At 47.3% G+C, this 20,999-nt stretch overlaps 1 protein-coding gene across 3 annotated transcripts in view; it reads left to right on the forward strand.

Moving 5' to 3' along the window:
- LOC135916878 (ubiquitin-like modifier-activating enzyme 1) overlaps positions 1 to 20,999 on the forward strand; it is a 118,530-nt gene that overhangs the window by 54,564 nt on the left and 42,967 nt on the right. Inside the window, exons 5-9 of one of the 3 annotated variants that reach the window (XM_065450307.1) lie at positions 2,149 to 2,255; positions 2,494 to 2,584; positions 15,133 to 15,259; positions 16,607 to 16,704; positions 18,879 to 19,025. In XM_065450307.1, the coding sequence (XP_065306379.1) occupies positions 2,149 to 2,255; positions 2,494 to 2,584; positions 15,133 to 15,259; positions 16,607 to 16,704; positions 18,879 to 19,025 (570 nt within the window). The remainder of the gene's footprint in view (positions 1 to 2,148; positions 2,256 to 2,493; positions 2,585 to 15,132; positions 15,260 to 16,606; positions 16,705 to 18,878; positions 19,026 to 20,999) is intronic. The other 2 variants (XM_065450308.1, XM_065450309.1) reach the window with 2 other exon arrangements.

The following is a 20,999-nucleotide window of genomic DNA, read 5'->3' on the forward strand; positions in this document are numbered from 1 at the left end:
AGCAACATATATATATATATATATATATATATATATATATATATATATATATATATATATATATATATATATATATATATATATATATATATATATTACTTATGGAGAGATCTTTTGTGATAAATAAATAAATAAATAAATAAAAAATCTCAGTGCCCTTCTACTCTGTGAAGAAGGATGACCACCGAAGCTGTGTAGGTGGCCCCATAATGGCGAACTGCACCTCGGCCGCGGGTCGGCGCGGTATTGAACTACCTTCGGGATCGGCCCACGCATGGGAAGTGCTCACCGCCTGCGTCACCTCCGCTGTGGGTGGGCCCGGCATTGCACTATCTTCGCAATTTTTTTCTACACGGGGGCGCGCAAGTGGGAAAAGTAGCCCTTAACAGCTTCACTGCAAAAATAAATAAATAAACTTATGCGGTACGTATTGGTTAGAATAAGGACTAATAAAACTCAAAGCCCCATTCTTAAAGAAAGATGGTGGAACGCGAAGCTTTCCCCCAATGGACACTGAATCAAAGTTAAAGTCCAAAGTTGACGATTACGCAACGAACAAAATAAATGCTGAAGGCCCGATTTTATTGCTTGTTTAGGGTTGTATTTTTTGAACGCTGAGCTTGAATAAAGACACAGTTAAGTTGCGTAGCCTTTATTTTAACACGCACACACTCACACTTTCACGGACGACTCTGCACTTGCATAGTATACATATATATATATATATATATATATATATATATATATATATATATATATATATATATAGTCATATAATGAGAAGCCAACAAACACTGACACCAAGTACAACATAGGGGAAATTGCATGTGCTTAATAAATGAAATAAAGTAATGATAAATTAATGGAAATTAAAGTGGATGAAAAAACAACTTGCCGCAGGTGGGAACCGAACCCACAACCTTCGCATGTCGCGTGCGATGCTCTACCAATTGAGCTACCGCGGCGGCGTTTCCCCATCCACTTTCTTGGGTATTTATGTGTACTAGTAGAACCCTGGGAGTGTTAGCCAGCGCCCCCACTCATAGACCTTGGCGGCGGACGTGGAACGTCTTTTTTGCCGCAGGCGTCACGAGAACGTGATCTTTTCGGGTGAAGGCAACTGGTCAATAAACCCACATATGCTACCTGAAGGCATCAATGTTGCCGGATTCGAGACCCTCGTTAAGTAATAAACGAGAAGAATGGGGGTTAACCGAGGGGCCCGATATTTATTAGTCATATAATGAGAAGCCAACAAACACTGACACCAAGTACAACATAGGGGAAATTGCATGTGCTTAATAAATGAAATAAAGTAATGATAAATTAATGGAAATTAAAGTGGATGAAAAAACAACTTGCCGCAGGTGGGAACCGAACCCACAACCTTCGCATGTCGAATCCGGCAACATTGATGCCTTCAGGTAGCATATGTGGGTTTATTGACCAGTTGCCTTCACCCGAAAAGATCACGTTCTCGTGACGCCTGCGGCAAAAAAGACGTTCCACGTCCGCCGCCAAGGTCTATGAGTGGGGGCGCTGGCTAACACTCCCAGGGTTCTACTAGTACACATAAATACCCAAGAAAGTGGATGGGGAAACGCCGCCGCGGTAGCTCAATTGGTAGAGCATCGCACGCGACATGCGAAGGTTTCGGTTCCCACCTGCGGCAAGTTGTTTTTTCATCCACTTTAATTTCCATTAATTTATCATTACTTTATTTCATTTATTAAGCACATGCAATTTCCCCTATGTTGTACTTGGTGTCAGTGTTTGTTGGCTTCTCATTATATGACTAATAAATATCGGGCCCCTCGGTTAACCCCCATTCTTCTCGTTTATATATATATATATATATATATATATATATATATATATATATATATATATATATATATATATATATATTGGTCGAGAGTCGGTACAACTGCGATTGTAAACTGTAGTGCTCTATGCGGATGCGTAAGTTGGCTTTCCTGCAGGGCTTTTTCGGAGAAAGCTTCGCTTTAAAATACGCGAACTCAGGTGCCTTTTGCGGTAGTTGGACACCGTCACCAAATAAAATAAGAAATTAAGCGTAAACACACAAGCAAGGCAAGAGAGAACGGCTGTACACAAGTACAACCCACATTCGATTCCCCACTATAGGTGGTGGTGCTGACAGAGACCCCGTTGGAAACGCAGCAGTCCATCGCGGCCTTCACCCACGAGAACAAGATCCCTGTCATCGTCGCCGATACCAGAGGCCTTGCAGGGTGCGTATACACTGCAACCTGATCGCTATACGTGGCCTCCAAATCCGCGCACTCAGTGACCTCTACCACCGGGCAACAGAAACGAATCTCGAAGGCTATGCTTTTGCTGTCAGCACGCGCCTGAAGCAATGTTTTGGACATCGCGTGTAGCGAGCTATCGCTTCCCATCTGCGTCACTGAAATGACGCGAACTACTGTGTGTGCGTGTGTGTTTCCACCTTGGTCCTTCTCTCCGCAGGCAAATCTTTTGCGACTTCGGCGAAACGTTCCGGGTGCACGACCCCAACGGAGAGCAGCCGCTGTCGGTGATGGTTCAATCCATCAGCGAGGTGTGTGGGAATTGAAAGCGTTCTCTCATATGCTCCCCTGCCAAGCTCCCCTGCCAAGAGCTGTAAGAGTAAACTACGCTTCTACAACGCCAAAAAGAGCCACTCTTGCCGTGAGGGGAGGAGGAGGGGGGGGCTTGCTAAGCTAGGAAAGACGCCAAATCGAAAGGTTGGTGGCGACGCTGCCGAGTGACTCGCTCGCCTAGTCGCCACGACTCCACAAATTTTGAGTATCTGTTTGGGCCTAGTAATTTTTGTTGTTTATCGGAAAGGAAGGACCACATTGTATTCTGAAGGAGCAAAAGGTCAAACTTACTAGTTTCCAGAACATTTGCTGCGCTGTACAAAGGCCCAAATACGAAAAAAGAAAGGAATGCTTTGAAAGGCATGGCGTCACATCGGCATAATGGCGCTGGGTTGTCGGCGTGAAAGTTAAAATGAAAAGAAAGAAAAGTGGAAAGCTTGATCCTAATTTTCAGTTCTTAAAAGCAGTGCAACTTTTACGCTGAAATTAACTGCAATAATATTCCGAGATAATGCTTTGTAGGACTAAATCGAACCAGCGTTTCTCTTTAACGTCCGTTTATAGGGCGCAGAAAGGGGGAAGGGGCACAAGGTAGGCCCATAGACAACGAAATTTCAACAAGAGCGGACACTCCCACAGAGCCCCGCGGCCGAATTCACTGTAGCGCCCCAAGCGGATGGTATTAACATCGTCCGGTTTCGGTTTCGGGCGCGCGCGTTTTGAACACCAGTTGGTACACGCCACGCCGGCTCCGCTGATCGCTGCAGCATTTCCTTTTTTTTTTGCTTTTACTGCTGAACCAGGCGCGGAGTTGGCGCGGAATCGTTTTATTTAGTAAAAATGATTGCGAACGATCTTTACAAGCATCCACCGAATCTGTGTCACGTGCAATTTCATAAAGAAAACGCAAGACGTCTTGTGAAATGATGAAATGTTTACTTTGCTTTACATAAATGCTCGTTCCGGGCATCTTGTGCATTCATGCAAAGTTGTGACACCAGGTAAGCAGCAGTCGTTGCCGTACGAAGCTCCACCGGATGCCATCATCTGAAAAAAATTAAATTACAAGCATGTATCATTTTGGTATACTGACCTAACAGGAATATTGCGTGTAGAGTCGAAACGTGCGTAAGTGGTGAATGAGCGGCATTACAGATAAATTCACTTTTACAAATATCTCGTAGCAAATAGACTCCTACCAAACAATGCCATAAAATCTGATGAAAACATCCGATTTTCAAGCACACCTCCCCTCCCGGGCATTATTTCCTGCACTATAAGAGCACAAATACACGGGTGACTGCGCGTTTCTAAAACAACTTGGCCTCAGTCGACGCGATGGGACGCCAAGTACACAAAGGTGGCTACAACACAGGCTTAGCCAGACCATGTTACACGCTCGTATAGAATGCCTTCTAGTCGCACTCAAGACAGATTCGTGGGTGCAAAGCCTGTTTTCAGTCGCTCAGAAGACAGAAATGACAAGTTCTTGAGCTCCTTGGCGTTATCTTTTACGCGTACGTCCTGCCGGCGCAAGCAACACACTCCCGTGTTGTCACTCTCGGCGATTGCTCGTCGGGTTTTCGACAAGCGTGAGTATCGAAATAAGGTATATGTTGTTGCAGGGCCATAAAAGGCGTCACAAACTTGTCCCACTAAAATTTAGTACACGCAAAACTAACTCACCACGGCCGGCTCGCTTTTTTGCAAACAGCTTCACAACCCCAGGCGCGGCGAGCTTGCCGCAAAAGTATCCCCAAAAGTTACGAAATGAATTAGAATAATTTTTGGGTTAGAGAATGCGTCACGAACTTCTCCCAGTAAGATTCAATACACGCGAAACTAACTGCGGCACACAGCCGAGCGCGGCCAGTGTGCTTGAAAAGTACCCCAAAAACTAGCGAAATTAGTTACAATATTGTCTGGGGTCAGAGAAAGCGCCAAAACTTGTCCCGGTAAGATTCGGTATATACACGCGAAACTGCGTCACACGGCCGAGGTGCTTGCTTTTCGTCACAAATCCAGGTGCGGCGAGCGTGCCCAAAAACTACCGAAATAAGTTGTAATAATGCTTGGGCTCATAGAAAGCGTCGCAAGCGTCTCCCAGTACGAGTAGTTAATTGAAATTACTATGCCTGGACGGCGGAGCTGTTTTTCGAGAACTGCGTCACTATATGGGTTCAGTTTGTGCAGTAAGCCTAAATGTGCTTGAAGTGCGTCGTATACACTGCCAAACAAAATTCCTCACCTAGCCGTCGTCCAGTAGTGCAGCGGCGCCGTATCGAAATGCAGACGAAACAAAAGAGAACGCCGAGAGCCCCCCCCCCCCAAAAAAAAAGAAGAAAGAAAAGAAAAAGAAGAAAAAAAATAGGGCCACACTCAAAACAGACGAGTCGCCGAGAATGCGAGCTTCACATGCGCAGCCCGCCTCGCTTGCTCCTGTGGCATGTCTGTCACAAGATGCATGCGCGTCTGGCGTACCGCTAGCTTCTTGCTAGGCAACGCAAGAAAAATTAAGTGTCAAAGTATACGTTCATTTACAGACAAAACTTTCTTAGTTTTAGTGGGAAACAATAAAAAAAAATGAAATGTCTGTAAGTTCATTTCACATTCCTTTTTCCCCGATGCTCGCGTCAAGTAACGGATGGAGTCGAAACAAGGCGTGACGAGTTTTCTGTTGCCAGTTTTTACCGAGTGTCGCCTCTTCTTGCATTTCTTTCTCTATGGCGGGCCTCTTCAAAGCCGGCTAATCACGATATACCAAGTACACTAATCAAGAAATAATGAAGGATGGAAGTAGAAACAGGAATCCAAGGTTTTATTTCTCAATCACATGGACAAAAGGACTTTCGAACCACACATACCTAGGCCATCCATGTGACGCAAGCAATTCAGTGTACAAATTGAATTTCTCTCGCTAAAATTCGTAGAAATATCGTAAACTACGACTTCTACACTACCTAAAGATATAATAGCTCTAGGACTGTAATTTGAATATAGGAGAAAACATAATTCTGTAACCCGAAAACTCATGCAAACTTCTTTTCCAGTGTTTTTACAATCGACAGGCCGGAGACGGTGTCCGCCAATTGCGCACGCGGGCACGTAAATATCTCAGAGTCCACGGAGCAACGCGCCCGCTTCCTTGAAAGACTTCCAGATGGCGCTCGCCTCTGCTGCATCGCTAGGAACTAGGAAGCTAGGAACTAGGAAGCTTACCAGCAAGTATGCGGCTTGTAGGGTGGACAACACAACAACAAAGGTCAAGCGGAAAGTCAGAGAAGCTGAATTAATCTCATGGGTGGCGGCAATGGAAAACTAAAACTCAAAGGGAAGCTCATTACTTTTCGAAGCGAGATCGGGATGCCTTAGAACACGCACCTATAAAGCGAGATATAAGAAGGAAGAAGAAGCATGTGCTTGCTGTGGTAAAGCTAGGGAAACTACGGAGCATGTTTTATTAGAATGTGAAGACGTATACCCAGCGGTCGATTTAGGCACCACTGGCCTCCTTGAAGCCCTTGGGTTCAGAGGGAGCAGTGGTAAAGCAAACATGTCCGCAATAGACATTAGTAAAAGGCGGCTGGAAGATTGGTGGAAGAAAAGTAGGGAAACGACAAAAGACGGAGACGTACAAAAGCAGAGTTCGCAATAGGGGATCAGAAAATTTGGGCGTGGGAGTTCATAGTGTTCTTTTGTGTCTTTTTTGATCGTTTAACCTAGGTAGAATATTAGACAGTATAGTAGCAAGGGCTTGGTGGCGCAACCCACCGCCTCGTTCCAAAGGGGACGCTCATAACATCCATCCATCCATCCATCGCCGCCGCTTGCTGCGGAAAATCTAGGGAAACGATGGAGCATGTTTTATTAGAATGTGAAGACGTCTGCCCAGTGGTCGATTTCGGCACCAATGGCCTCCTTGAAATCCTTGGGTCCAGCGAGAGCAGGGGGAAAGTAAACATGTCCACAATAGAGATTAGTAGATGCGATTTAAAGATTGGTAAACGACAAATTGGGAAACGACAAAAAACGGAGACGCACAAAAACAAAGTTCACAATATGGAGTCAGAAAATTTGGTTATGCGAATTCGTCGTTGGTTTTTCTTTTCTTTTTCTATTTTTTAACCTAGATAGGACATTAGGCAGTATCATAGCAAGCGCTTGGTGGCACAACCCACCGCCCCGTTCCAAAGGGGACGCTCATAGCATCCATCCACCCATCTATCCATCGCGGCCACTGCAAGAGGCCGCGTTTCGACCAGAAAGCCCTCCGGCCCGCCTTCGTGCGGTAAAAATTACGGTTACATGAGCTGCAGCTGCCGGGAATCGTGAAAAGCAGTCAGGGATCTTTGAATGTTATCGCGTCCCACTCTTAAAGGTGGAGCTTAAGCGACCTCCAAATTTTTTTGTTGCTCTCGTCGATGTCGTCTTGCGCGTTTGTTGTTGTTGCTGCGGTCTAACACACAGGGAAAAGAAAAATAACGAGATGGCTGCCAGGCAGGCCCGCACTGGACACCAAAACCGTCCCGTTGCCCCGGGGAAGCATTTGCATCGAAAACATCTAAAGCTAAACGCCGACGTATGGCATTACGGGGCTCCGAGCGCTCAATATAAACACTTTATCAAACCTCAGTAGCTAAAACGTTCCTGAAAAGCATATAAGGAACACTATAATTGCGGGCCCACGTGAATGTCATATGGATCGCACATGGCAGGATCAGCAATTTGAGATTGAACGGGAGCGGACGCGGTTTTCCCGCGATGCTCCTCACGATTGAGGGGCTAAAATCTGGCTCTTTATATGGAAGCCCATGAAAAGCTGGGTCTTGGATGAGGCTTAGCAATGGTTCTAACACTTGAATTGCGCCCATTACTTTCAAGAGACGCTTGAGAGTAACGATAGGCTGATCTGGGGCCCTATAACGTAAAACTATTCAAATCTCTTTTTATATCACTCTACTCACGTCAAATTTACGTAACCACCGACGCAAGCATCGGGCGGCAACCCGCAGCGTTGTTCGAAAAGCCCAATCAAGAGAGAGAGAGAGAATAAACATTTATTGGGTGAGTGCAGCTTTGGAGAGGCGTCCTCATTCCAGAAGGCCTTGAGCTCGGGCCGCGTCCTGGGCCCTCGCAATCAGCCGTTGCTGATCCTCGAGGTCGGAGCTGGCCAAGGCTCTCTCGCAAAGGTCGTTGGCCCATGGGGTAAGGGTTCGGAGGATTTAATGGTGCCGCTCTGCAACCCCCCTGCTATGTGCCTGGGGGACCCGGGCTCTGCGCAGAAGCGGCATTGCGGAGAGAATTGTGTAGAGGCTAGCAGGTGATTTCTGGTTGGGTGGGGGAATGTATTAACCTGTAGAGCTCGGAGGAATCGCTCCTGCTCTCTAGGTAGTGACTTGCGTGGGTGTGCATATGTTCTGCGGGTTAGCTTGTAGTGTTTTGTGATGTCTTGGTACGAGACTAGAGGGTGCTTGCGCTCGGGTTCAGATTCATCGGCGTCGGCTCGGTGGGTCAAATCTCGAGCCACGTGGTTGACGACCTCATTGCCAGGAATGCCGTGATGAGCTGGCGCCCAGATGATCATGACTGATCTCGTTGGCGGCTTTTGATTGATGATCTTGAGCGTAGTGGTATGAATTCTGCCACTAGCAAAGTTGCGGCACGCCTGTTGGGAGTCCGTCACTATGACTTCAAACTCTGTTTGGGAGAGCGCAAGGGCTATGGTCGCTTCCTCGGCTTGGAGGGGATTGTGTCGTGTGAGCGAAATGCTGCTCCGATGTTCTTTGTTGACGACTACGGTGACTGTTGTGGCTGCGCGTCTGGAGTAAGAACCCGCGTCCGTGTAGTCTGTAGACGGTAAAGTCCCGTATCGCTTGTGTATGGCCATGGCGCGCGCCTCCCTTCGCTCTGCGTGGTGCACTGGGTGCATGTTGCAAAGTAGAAAAAAACGTACGTGATGTTGCTCCGGATGGCATGGGGTAAGCTCACAGTCTGAGGCGGCGGATGACTGAGAGGGGCAGAGAGCCCCAGGCGTAAGACGATGGACCTCCCCGCTTCCGTAACCGCCAGCCTTGTTCGCTGACTGGATAAATGTGCCTCGATCAGCTCCTCGGCCGTGTTGTGCACACCTAGTCGTAGTAGGCGTTCTGTGGACGTACTGATCGGCAGGCCCATCGCCCGCTTATATGCCTTTCTGATCATTGTGTTGATTTACTTGAGTTCCGTTGCGTGGAGTAGTGCGTATGGAATAACGTAAGTTATTCGAGACACGACGAATGCTTGGACAAGCCGAAGCGTGTCCGCCTCCCCCATGCCTCTTGTCTTGGTTGTTATTCGCCCGATCATCATGTGGGTAACTTGGGCTGTTGTATTCTTAAGCTTCTGAATTAATATTATATTGGTGCGATCCGATTGGAAAACCATTCCCAATATCTTTACGCTCTGAGACGGAGCGATGGTGTGTCCCTCCAGTTGTATGTTGATAGTGGGCGAGTCGGATGCGTGCTTCTTTCGCGGTGAGACCAGGAGTAGCTCCGACATTTGGAGGGTGCAGCTGAGGCCAAATGACTTATAGCATAGTCGCTCACCACGTTTGACATTTCCTGCAAGCGGCTCTCCATTTCCCCGATGTAACCTATGGATGATCAGATGGTAATGTCGTCGGCACATATTCCATGCCGGATCCCCGGTTTGTTATCGAGGAGCGGCGGAAGGTCTATTAGGGCGATATTGAAAAGGAGAGGGGATAACACTGCGCCCTATTAGCGGCGAGAACTTGGTGTGGCGCCCTCTCGCGATTGACGTCACGGCCAGTACGCCGCTCGCTCCGGCTCGCTCGGCTGCCGCGCGCGCTCGTTCCCTTCGTGTATGCTTGGGGTATGGGTGGCTCGAGCCGTACGTATTGAAAGATATGTCGGCTCCTTTCAGCTGTCATGCCTTAACCACAGTTTCTTCTTCAAAAGCGCGTGAGTCGAGAAACATTGCGGCTTGGATATCGCAAGCTAAGTAGCGTTAAAGGGGTCTACTAGGTTTTGCAATGCACATATGAGCCGTGTCTATCCGTAAATTTTGCGTAAAAGGAATGTCTGCAAATTGAACACGCGAAGTTGTGTATGATGCCCCGCTAAACACTTAACATTCCCTTAGTATTTAGCTATGAGAGACATTGCATTTTACATGGAAGAAAAATCTTGGTAATTGGCGTCAGCATGTTATCCGATGTTAGAAAGGCACTGCCCAGCGAAGCTGTCATTATGATTCTTATTACTCTGGTGTGTTGTTCTATTCAAATGTGGCCATTCATTATTGCTTAAAAAATAGGCGCGCATTTCTTATGAAAAAGTTTGCTGCTAATTTCATCCCCCTCTGAAACATGCCTCCAAAAAACGGAATTGCTCATGGCTGCTAACACGACGGCGCGTCACGTAGAAAATTTACATAGTTAATTCACAAACACCATAGTAGCAATCACCTGAAAGAAAAGTTTCGTTGTTAAGATCGAGAGCCAGTCAATTGAAAGTGATAAAATGTTTCATACTGGCCCTCAGTAGCCTTTATCGACAATATGGCACACTCCTGGTCACGTAACGGTAGCAATCGACTGTCGGCATGGCGAGGCACGCTATGTTCGCGAAACCTATCAGTTCACTACAACTTCAATAAACATGTGAAGAACCGCCTAATGTTGACAAGCAGTTAAAGAAGCAAGTGGTGCTTTTAGAATCTAAACTCCAGTATTAGTTAAGTCCCCGTGGTACTGCCGAGCGTTTCTGTGAAGAAATGCAAAAATTCGATATTATTACACGAACTACTCGTCGTGAGCAAACCTGTTTTAGCGGTTTAAAATCAACGTAACTGTTGCAGAAGTCATATATAGCCAGCGTTTGTGACATACTTGTTGCACCGCGGCAGGTATGGTATCATAACTGGATTCCTGTATGCTATGTTTTTGCGATTGTCCATCCGCGCACGAAAAGCCCGCAATGGGCTGGTTTGCGCTCCTTCGTCTGGCACTGTAGCATTGCCTTTGAGAGCCGCGTTGCTGTTTAAGAAATTAGCTATTTGAGTAAATGTTCGCAAAGGAAGACGTCGTACAAATATATTTGAGACGACAACCTTAAGTATACAAGCAGAGAGCATGAGGGCGAACAAACGAAAACACCGCAGAAAGTGCCCGGACAACGCCCGAACTGTAGCAGACGACAGGCGCGAGTCCTTGCCCTGACGTCACGCGATAGGCGCTCGCAGCGCCCCTGTAGTTCGTTCTCGGGGCTAATGGTGTGCCACGCCCGCCCAGTAGGAAGGGGTTTGTGGCTTGGTCCCCGACCTTTAGGATGGCTTTTCTATCTGAGAGGAAATCTCTGATATAGGAGTACGTCCTGGCCCCACAGCCCAGCGTGTTTAGCCTCTGTAAGATTGCTGTGTGCTTGACGTTGTCGAACGCCCCTTTAAGATCTAAGGCGAGGATAGCCGTGGGGGAGTTGCGTGTCACTGGTACAATCCTCTTTCAGCTGAAGTGGGATGTCTGGAGTTGAGAGGTGCGGACGGAATCCTATCATCGTTGTTGGAAGTTTCCCCGAGTACTCCAGGAATGGTTGTAGCCGGTTGAGAACGATGTACTCTAGGAGCTTTCCTACACACGAAGTGAGGGAGATCGGTCGTAGGTTCTCAATGGCTGGTGGCTTGCCTGGCTTCGGTATGAGACGAACCTTGGCCATCTTCCAGTCCTCCAAAAGGTTTCCTTCCCTCCATACTTCCTTAAGATGAGCAGTAAGCTCTGGTAGCGAGGGGCTGCCAACATTTACAAGTGCCTTATTGGTAATTTAGTCCATTTCCGGGGCTGTGTGGCGTCTCAAGCCCATTATCGCCGCTGTTACTTCATGAATATGAATGTCCTCATCTAGGAGCTCGTTAGGGGTGCCGGTGTAGGGTGGCAGAGGCTCCGATGGCTGTGTGGGGAAGTACTGAGCTTTGAGAGTCAAAAGGAGGTCCGCCTCGTTTCCTGGAAATTGGTGAATTACTCGGGCCATATTGTGGTGGGATTACGTTTTGCTGCTGGCCGGGTTGATTAAATACCTCAATAATTTCCACGTCTTGGAAGTACTCAGTCTTCCTCTCAAGCTGTCCTAGAGGGATAGGCAATTTTCTCGGCATAGCGTGGTTGCGTATTCCGCAGCCTCTTGTGTGAGTAGTGCGATTCGCCTTTTGAGCTTGCGATTTAATCTTTGCCTTTTCCAACGCTTCAGCAGGCTACGCCGGGCTTCCCACATGCGGAGCAAGCGAGCGTCGATGCTCGGAGTGGTGGTGGATGTTTCAAGCATTTTGGTGTGCGCCTTCACATCCTGGTGAAGCTGAGTTATCCAGTCCTTAATTTACTGAAGCTATTGGCTCTGTTCGTTCGTAGCTCTTTCTTTTCTTATCTCCCGCAGCTTGGTCCAATCAGTGGGGCGAGCAATGCCTATCCTGGCTTTGTATCCGAGCCCATGGAGAGTGGTGGCTAGCAGCGCGTGGTCGCTGCCTAGGTACTCCTCCAGATTGGTCCAGCAAACTTGGGGGATACTTCTGGTGAGGGTTAAGTCGGGGTTCGTGTCTCTTTGAACACTTGTGCCGAGCCTCGTACTATTCCTTGGATCGTTCACGAGTGTGAGTTCCATGTCCTCAATAACTTTGTGAAGCAAGTTTCCCCTGGTGTTACATGGTGTACGTATAACCCCAGAGGGGTTGGGCTGCATTAAAGTCGCACACTATTAGAAGCGGATGGTTGCCTGCTGCGTGCGTGGCTTGCTCCAAAACCTGTTTGAGGATCGATGGCGTGCTTTTCGGCCGAGAACAGACGTTTAGAACAAACATGGGACCCTTCTTTGTTGCTTGTGGGATAATTTCGAGCAGAATGACAAGTGGTTCGGATTGTTGGAGATCGTGTTGAACGGCCACTAGCTTCTTACTGACCAGGGTGTGAATGCTGTCACTTGTATCGTTGGCATACGTGTCGTATCCGGGTAGGCGAACGTGTGTGTTCGTTTCTTGCAGTGCGATGATTTCAGGTGGCCTTGTTGATGTAGCGTTGTATTGTATCACTGATCCATTCTTGTTCTTGTAGCCCCGGCAATTCCACTGTCACACCGTGGTTTCGCCTGGGGAGCCCCCGCGCTTACTGCATATATGTTAGGAGGAGCCATCTTGGTTATTAAGGGGTGGTGATGCTTGCACAAGATGGGGTTCTGGGGAGCCCAGAGAATCTGGCAAATCTGGTAGGGTCTGATGAGCTGTTTTCTTGAGGCGCCGGATTTGACGAGCTTCCAGTGCTAGTATGCGTTCCTCTAGTCGCTCTAGTCTCATGATGCGTTCCGCCAACTGAGTGTTAGTGTTGTTGTTGAACGGCGAACTGTTGTTGTTGTGCCGCTGTCTGTTGTATAGCTGTGAGTTGTTGCTGCATAGTAGCCCAATCAAACGCGCTTCTCGTTTGTAGGCTGTCACTCTTTTTTGCTTTCAAAGCGAATAGCATTTCCTACGTTGAGCAGTATTTTCTTATCTGATTTGCTGAGAAGAGGCTGGGAGCACGCTTAAGTGGAGAGAATTTCAATGGGGCCGAATCAGCGCAGTGAAAGTAGATAACCAGATGATGAGGGTGGTGCCGGCGTCTGCAATTGGTCCGCTTCCCTTACTTAGCTTGCGGTGGCTGGTCGAAAATCGCGGCGGCGTGCAACGGAAGTTTAACAAATACCGCTAGAACGGATGCTCAGCAAAAAAAAAGTTGGCAGAGCGATGTCGTACACGTTCCGAAAGGTATCGATAACGTTATAGTGCCACGCAAATTTTTTATTATACTCAAATAAATCCATGTTCCCCTGCAGCTCCGAGTTGACAGTGCCACTGCAGCGATCGGCGGACAGCCGTCTTCTATTCCTTTCCAAACGGGGCGGTCCGAAAATTTAATTTTGTTCGGCATATTATTGCGCCTTTAACGCGTACACTTCACTTTGACGCGGTGAGCTCTTGTGATTTTGTGACGTCGCGCGACAGAAAGGCGAAGGGGTGCAGCCCGAAAACGTTTCAGCAGCAGCAATTGGACAAACGACGTCTTTTTCGCTAATGGCAAGAAAGGGCGCCGAATCAGTAATTATTGTTTTTCTTTCGTTCGGTCTAATCATGAATAATCAGTATTCACATATCATATCAGATGAGGCGCTTTCGCGGTTTTCGTGACTTCGCGTGACAGACAGGCGCAGGGAAGGTGAGTGAGTGAGTGAGTGAGTGAGTGAGTGAGTGAGTGAGTGAGTGAGTGAGTGAGTGAGTGAGTGAGTGAGTGAGTGAGTGAGTGAGTGAGTGAGTGAGTGAGTGAGTGAGTGAGTGAGTGAGTGAGTGAGTGAGTGAGTGAGTGAGTGAGTGAGTGAGTGAGTGAGTGAGTGAGTGAGTGAGTGAGTGAGTGAGTGAGTGAGTGAGTGAGTGAGTGAGTGAGTGAGTGAGTGAGTGAGTGAGTGAGTGAGTGAGTGAGTGAGTGAGTGAGTGAGTGACAAGACTTTATTTTGAATCAGAACTATCGCAGTCCGGCGAGTTGGTGGGCTGGGGCCCCCGCCGGGGTTACGGTCAGGAGTACTTGCCTCTCGGCGGTCTGGAAGATCGCGGCTTCCTTGGCCAGCTGTACTGCCCAGAGTTGGTCTTCCAGGTTCGAGCTGAGCAGCGCGGCCTGCCATCGCGCGCTGAGGCTGTCGATGGAGGCTTCGCTCGCATCGCACTGTATTAGTCTGTGGCATTCCCATAGTATGTGTTCCAGCGTGGCTCTTGCTCGAAAATTTTTTGACCAATCGTGTAGGGATGACTGCAGAATTCAAAGAGAAAAGTTTGGAATAGTTTTACGTTACGACGTCCCTGTATTGGTAAACTGAGCTTACGAAGCGCAAAAAAAAAGTTTCATTGTTAAGCCGTCAGTAAGCCGTATAAAAGACGCGAAAAGGATAGACGGGCTTGAAGATACCGCGCTAGCGTGCCGGGATGCCATCAGGAGTCGACAACATCGGCTGGAGCTAGTTAATAGTATCGACAGAACAATGATCCCATTGCACTCTGAAGAAACAAACGACTCTGCCTGTCGCGCTTTGGTAACGTTTTTGTAGAAAAATGTCTCAAGCAGGCGAACAACTTTGAAATCCGTGACTGAAGTACAAGGGCTGCTTTTCATGAGCGAAATTCGAAGAGGCAAATGCCGCTCTTAATTTTTTCCGCTAGCGACAAACATTTTCTTGCCAAATGCAGCAAATCTATAGCCTTCGAAGAAACACTTCACAAGACTGAACCAACCTTGTTTTACTCTTTGGCGTCCCTTTGACGTCGCGTCGTCGTAACAGTTACACGAGTTGTTACACTGCCGGTAACTGTCATACCCGTGTATTCCATAGTTATTAATTGCTATCAATAGAACAACGGAGCTAAATGATGTCATAGAAAGCCTTGAGCTTAAGCCTTTGTATGCTTCTCATGAGCTCATCGTAACGCCTTCTTTTTGATTCGCCTGTCTACGTACGACAAGAAAGGAGAGGTCAAAACCTTGGACAAAGTACGGCATGGTTTCGAAGACGGCGACTACGTCAAGTTTTCAGAGGTCAGGGGCACGCCCGAGATCAATAACTGTCCGCCCACGGAGGTAAAAGTTTTATGTGAGTGAAGCTACCTTTCCTCTACAATTCTGTGCCATTTTTTTTCACTTTCAGGATATCACCGTTATGATTCTTTACAATATTGGTGAATGATTGTCGCATGAGTTGCCATATTTCTGTAAGGCTCAGACACGCTTTCATTTTAAGAATTATTGAAGCTACCGGTTAGCTGTTATTTCTGGCTAAGGAGAGTGCACTTGTACAAAAACAATGACATATCATTTCAGTAAGAACCTAATTAGTAAACTAAATAATTAGCCCTTCGTTTCTTAAACTACGCACAATTCAAACTTCGCTACAGCTTATCAAAACGCCACTACAGGCCTAAATATGAAGTTACGTTTTCTGTGCTTAAATCAGAAATTTGAGGTATCAAACTCAGCGTAGCGTTAGAGATACGTTGATCATTACAGAGATCTGCATTCTTTTTGCCTTTAGTTAGTAATATAACAGAAAAAAGGGTCACAACGCTATGTAAAAAAGGGCAATGGGGAGAGCATATGCACGCTTTTCACGTTATTAAATACCAACCTCTCATCCTCCTGAATAATAATAATAATAATAATAATAATAATAATAATAATAATAATAATAATAATAATAATAATAATAATACGGGCCTTTTGTGACTACTTGGCCTAGATAAACTATACCACTCACAAACTTTTGGATAGCTTTAGGTTACTGAACTAGTAACCAGTTTACCATCGCAGGAAAACAGAATGCCGGAAATAGTGTCATTTAATAACCATAGTATGTGCGTCAGGAAGTGCTACGATACGGAAGTTTTCAAAGTTCAGCAAGTGTCTCAAATCTGCGATAAAATTGCCGTGTTTGCATAGTACGGATAACGTTGTTGTTCGGACACAAGTACAAGAGGTCACTGGGTGTCATTGCGAACGCACTCTAAGAAAGATCTGCACCTGCTGAGGCTTTTGTCCCCAGATAATAATAATCGCCATCTACCTTGCGTTGTTTCTCTTTCTTGAACTCTCTGTGAGCTCTCTACCTTCCTGTATAGGAAAGTTGTATACGTCATGCTCGTATACGTGCACGCTGTTCGTGCCGTGAAAATACCATGCGTTCAGCGTTAAACAAATAAAAGGCACGCAAGACAGATTACATTTAGCGTTTCGGGAGAAGATGTGCTACAAAGCATTGCAGACATTTCCGAAAATGTGGAGCGGCCTACGTAACTGCAGCGGGTATAAAATATTGTAATGATTGAATCGGGGTAGCTTCGTATGGCTCACGCGTTATCGCCTATACTGTAGCGATTACTGTGCAATAAAGACCGCGTATTGCTGTCTCCTTTACCTTTCCTGCTTTTGTCCTTCTTTCCTTTAGGTCCGCACACATTCTCCGTGAAGCTTGCGACGAAGTTCGGAGAATACGCCATCGGAGGCGTTGCAACCGAGGTTAAGATGCCGAAGGATATCAAGTTTGTAAGCGGCTATTTCAATCGGCACGTCGTATAGCCATCAGAGCGTGACGCTGTATGTATCGCGGCATGCTTCGCGTGACTAGAAGCCTGCTGCAAACAAAAAAGTGGTGCATTTTAGAAAAACGAGACCAGCGGCATATATAGTTCTTATTCGTCTTAATTATGTTACTCAGACTATTCGTCCAAGTGTGATTAGTTAAGTACTTGCGCTTCATTTGCGAAAAATAAATGTGTGTTTTAAAGCATAACTAATTTCCGAAAAGTTGTAGAGCGCGCTGAAAGCATCTAGTAAAGCTGTCTCTATTACGTCGTACATCGTTTACGGGGCTCTTCTTTTCAGGGCACTGCACCCTGTGTTGTCTATTCCCCACCAATCTTTTCGCTCTGTTTTCCAAGTATTATCCCAAGAAAACCTGCCAAATATGAAAATGAAGGAAAAGAAAATGGGTAGGCTGTAACAGGGACGCTGCCTCTCTGGGTCGCGTGAAGTATCTTGTCCGTACTGAAAAAGGTGTATGGGCACTACGGTACAGAAATGACGCAACCAAATACACAAGCGACATTTATTCACGCATTAGAAAGGTTACTTGCCTAACTTATGTTAGAGCTAGTGGGCGTCTTCGTAATGGGCCCGTTTCTTTCGCAGAGGCTGTTTGGACACTAGGGTAAATAAATAGAAAAAAAAAACATGGATGCAGGCATAATCGTTTGCTCACGACAGGCATGCGGGCTTCGTTCTGTTGAAACATGATTGAGAGCACTCCATATCCAGATTGCGCCAGCACGCAGTGACGTCATGTTGTAACCATTTTTGATGCGTTAGCATTAAAGAGGAGAAAAGTGCATGTGTGGGTAGTGTGGGAAGCCAGTCACGTTGTCTGATGGGGGTCTGCTCCGGTTTCCCGTCAGTTCCCCGAAGGGGCAGGACGTGCGTCGATGGGCTCCTGAAAAACACTTTGAAACGTGGAGAACGCGAATTAAATCATTGATCCGGGACCTCAAACAAGCGCGGTGTGATGCTAACGCATTCCTGTTGGATTTACTGCTAAATCTCCATTGAATTGTTTTCATACTTCCTGGGTTCCTACAGAGCCTGGTAAAGAAGAAGCACGTAAAAGATATAAGGTGATAAAAACAGCATTATTTTTTTCTTTTTCTTTGTATTCATCGTAAAGCTTGTGAAATACGACTTACGACCTTAACAAACATTTATAATTTTCAATAATTAAGTGGGAGTAATTAGCCATAACTAATCGCAGTTTGAAAAATAGCCTGGGCAAGTCGAGACGACCATGCGGATAACACAAGGCTGGTCTCATTTGTTTAAAATGCATCACTTTAATTTTGAAGTTTAATTTTTGTTACGTGAAACACACAGTTTGGTCGGCATGGATACACATCACTTGCGGAAATTGGGTTCTTAACGTGTGTCTTTATTAAATTAACTGCGGTTGTGCGCAAATACACGTGGTGGAGGAAGTTCCCCTTTCACGTAAACTTCCTTCGCCTGGCAGTTTCAGCGGCGCTAATTTGATTATTCAGTGTTCCATGGCGAGGAAGAATTAATCAGCTCTACCTCGCCCATCCATCTATTGGCGTACCGACCGTGGCCTCCGCGATCAGCTCCGGCGGCGCGCCTTTAACGGAGCTGATCGCGGAGGCCACGTACCGACAAGCTTACTTGGTAGGGTGACCGTCCCATGGTGCTGCGTTCTACAACTGCGACGTGAACGGCCCAGAAACGCTAAGCGCCGAAACTTTCAATGCCGAAAGTACAACGCCTGAAGATGTAAGCATCTTTACAAGTAATCAAAAATCATATATCACGCTGAAAAATGGATGGCATGTGAGAAATGATGAGAGCAATGTGTGGACATTGTTATAATTAAGTGCAGGGGTTAATTAGGGTGAGTTGTTTCGTTGATTGCTTGGCCAAGTCACTGCCCGGTATTCAAGGGCGTTAGTGCATTAGTCTCGTTAGTCTAGTTGGGGCATTGTTCTCGCCATCAGCTTTCCTGAAAATGAGTTGCCAAACTGCCCGCTTTTGTTGTTGTTTCTTCTTTGTTCAGCTGAAAAGCCCTCTTGCTAAGAAGTGCGTATCCATTTCCTATTTAGCTTCGAGGCGCTCTCTTGTGGATGCCAGTGTTTCCGTTGATGCCTTTTTTTTTTCTTTAGAAACCCTTGAAGGAATCTATGGTGAACCCAGAATTTGTCGCTCCTAACTCGGCAAACGCACATCATCCGGCACAGCTGCATTTGGGGTTCCAGGCTCTACACGCCTTTCACAAGTTGCACTCACGACTCCCGCGTCCTTGGAACATGGTACGGAAGCATTGAATGCCGGTGAGGCTAGCGTACAGCGAAGTACAGAGCTCTATGCTATCACGGCGTATGTGGACCGTGCGAAGGAAATTACTTGTGGAATGGCAGGGAGTACATACGGGACTCCCTCTTGTAGGAACACTAAAGGAAAATATCAACTCAAGGTGGATTGAAACATCGGGCTTCTGTAATAACGAATTCGTCAGTGTAGCGAGAACAGAGCTTTTCTAGGCGAGAAAATAACGAAATTTGGAAATCGGAGTGGCGCCACCTGTTTTGGACTATGGTACCTCTCATGCGGCATCAGCACAGGCTGGTTCAGAGAGCGGCATAGGTCACGTGGATACTACCGTCAGCTCGTGCGTATTGCCGCGAGTGGTTCAAATATAAGAACAGCGGGACCTTCAGCTGCAATTTTCTGTGCAACCAAGTGATACACGTGTTGGGACACAGGAAACGATGATATATTTCTAGATGAATAGCCTATCGATCTAGCTCGACATAATATTTTCCTTTCGTGCCCCTTTAGGTGACTGACAGTTTAGCGACATGCTTGAGGATAAAGTAAAATCTGAAGGCTATTTGCATAAAACTGCGACTGTGGCGAATTGGTATTGCAGTTTCACGGCTCATAAAGTGCCGATGCCTTACGGGTTCTTCCTCATCAATCAACACTTCAAATGTATGACGAACTTGAGCTGCAATGCGCAAATACCACACGTCTTAGCAAAGCGGCTGCGCTTGTTGCGGCGCTAATGCGGCGCGGTATTGTGGCGCCACCCAGCAGGTACTCTGCAAATGACTGCTTTTCCTTCAATATTTTGCTGTGCACCTCTGCCTTTTCCCACTTTTTACAGCGAAGCAGTTTATCTCTAGCCACCGTATGCGTCCCCTGCATGCATTCTCATAAGGGGTAGGCTTGCGTCTGTATCGTGGACAGGAACACGCGCAGCCGACCATTTAAGGGAGAGGGGGAATAGTGTGGCGACGGTGCCTGTGCACGTGGCCTGCGCTTCAGCAGTCATAACGTCACACGCGTCGGAGGTGCCGGCGCTGCTGGAATAGAGGCGGGTAGTGGAGAGGGCGAAGGTGTGCCGACGGCGCTGGAACAATACAGACGGATAGGAGCGAGGGAGAAATAGTGTGGCGACGGCGGTGCAGCAATGGAGATGGGTAGAGGAGAGGGAGAAAGATTGTGGGCACAGCACTACAAGAATGGAGACGGGTAGTGGAGAGGGGGAAATAGTGTGGCAACGGCGCTACAGCGACGGAGACGGGTAGGGGAGAGGGAGAAGGATTTTGGGCAATACGCTGCAGCAATGAAGACGTGTAGGGGTAGAGGGGGAAAGAGTGTGGAGATGGCGCTTCAGCAATGCGGACGGTAAAGCCCGTTAAACTTCGTAAAGTACCGACATTCTCCTCCTCCACCTTCCTTCCTCCTCTTTCTCCTCTCTTTCACGCGCCCTCCTCGATCGTGACACCGTCTACACTGCTCGAGCGTAGCAACGGCGCCAACATGCGCTTCTCGCCACTCCGTAGAAGCTTCTCGAGTGAAAATGGCGCTGAAGCATGGCGCGAGGACCCACGTGATGCTATTAGGCCAATAGCGACGCGTCGTCGGCCTCGGCCAGAGCCCGTGAGGCGGAAGCGGCATTCTTCAAAGCAAGCCGCTACTTTACGACGTTTAAGGGGCTTTAGTGGACGGGTGTGGGAGAGGGGAAAAGAGTGTGGTAATGGTGCTGCAGCAATTGAGACTGGTAGGGAGAGAGGGCGAAATAGTGTTCCGACAGTGCTGCAGCAATGGAGACAGGTAGGAGAGAGGGGGAAGATTGTGGCGACGGCGCTGCAGCAATGGGGACGAGTAGGGGGAGAGAGAGAAAGATTGTGGGCACATCGCTGCAGCAACGGAGATGGGTAGGGGAGAGAGGAAAGTGTGACGACGGCGCTGAAGCAATGTGGACGAGAAGGGGAGAG

This window comes from Dermacentor albipictus, chromosome 3 (assembly GCF_038994185.2).
Source record: "Dermacentor albipictus isolate Rhodes 1998 colony chromosome 3, USDA_Dalb.pri_finalv2, whole genome shotgun sequence".
Taxonomy (NCBI): domain Eukaryota; kingdom Metazoa; phylum Arthropoda; class Arachnida; order Ixodida; family Ixodidae; genus Dermacentor; species Dermacentor albipictus.